This window comes from Acanthisitta chloris, unplaced genomic scaffold, assembly GCF_000695815.1.
Source record: "Acanthisitta chloris isolate BGI_N310 unplaced genomic scaffold, ASM69581v1 scaffold16491, whole genome shotgun sequence".
Lineage (NCBI taxonomy): Eukaryota > Metazoa > Chordata > Aves > Passeriformes > Acanthisittidae > Acanthisitta > Acanthisitta chloris.
The window spans coordinates 2078-2947 of NW_008655591.1; the positions used below are offsets into that span (position 1 = coordinate 2078).

The following is an 870-nucleotide window of genomic DNA, read 5'->3' on the forward strand; positions in this document are numbered from 1 at the left end:
TCGCAAGAGCAATATTTCCGTCTATGAGGTCGATGGCAAAGACCACAAGGTATGGGGGGACACACACCTGGGGGACACACCTGGGGATGGGGGGACACACTTTGTGGGGGACATGTGGGGACAGGTGGACACACCTGGGGACAAGGGACACACCTGGGGGGACTCACATGTAGGGGAGACATACATCTGGGGATGGGGGACATACTGGGGACAGGTGGGACACACTTGGGGACAGAGCACACACCTGGGGGGACCCACATGTAGGGGGGACACACACCTGGGGGGGACACATATGTGGGGACACACCTTGGGGACAGGTGAGACACACCTGGGGGACACACCTGGGCCAGGTGTGAGCCACCTGTGTCCCATGCCAGATCTACTGCCAGAACCTGTGCCTGCTGGCCAAGCTCTTCCTGGACCACAAGACACTTTACTTTGATGTGGAGCCGTTCGTCTTCTACTTGCTCACGGAGGTCGACCGGCACGGCGCCCACATTGTCGGCTACTTCTCCAAGGTCTCAGCTGGGGCACCTACCTGGGGCACCTATCCCCTGGCACCCACCTGTATCACCCACCTGTGTGTCCCTGGTACCTTCTTGTCACCTTCTGTCCACCTGTGCTCATGTCGTGGGCTACTTCTCCAAGGTCTCACCTGCATCACCCACCTGTGTCACTCACCTGTCCCTGTGCCCCACAGGAGGAGGAATCTCCAGACAGGAACATCATTCTCTCCATCCTCACCCTTCCCTGTCCCCGTGTCCCCCCAAATCCCCCTGTGTCCCCCAATATCTCCCAGCGTCCCCTAGTATCCACCTATCCCTGTCCCCCCAATCTCCTCCTGTCCCCCCAAATCCCCCATGTCCCCCC

General features: G+C 59.7%; 1 protein-coding gene across 1 annotated transcript in view; it reads left to right on the forward strand.

Moving 5' to 3' along the window:
- The window catches only part of KAT8 (K(lysine) acetyltransferase 8), a gene marked incomplete at its 3' end in the record, with an annotated part of 2848 nt that extends 2040 nt beyond the window's left edge, over nt 1-808 (forward strand). The window contains exons 6-8 of the mRNA XM_009083984.1: nt 1-49; nt 378-518; nt 701-808. The exon at nt 1-49 is cut by the window's left edge and continues 12 nt beyond it. Coding sequence (XP_009082232.1) covers nt 1-49; nt 378-518; nt 701-808 — 298 coding nt within the window. The remainder of the gene's footprint in view (nt 50-377; nt 519-700) is intronic.
- Nucleotides 809-870: the final 62 nt, after the last annotated feature.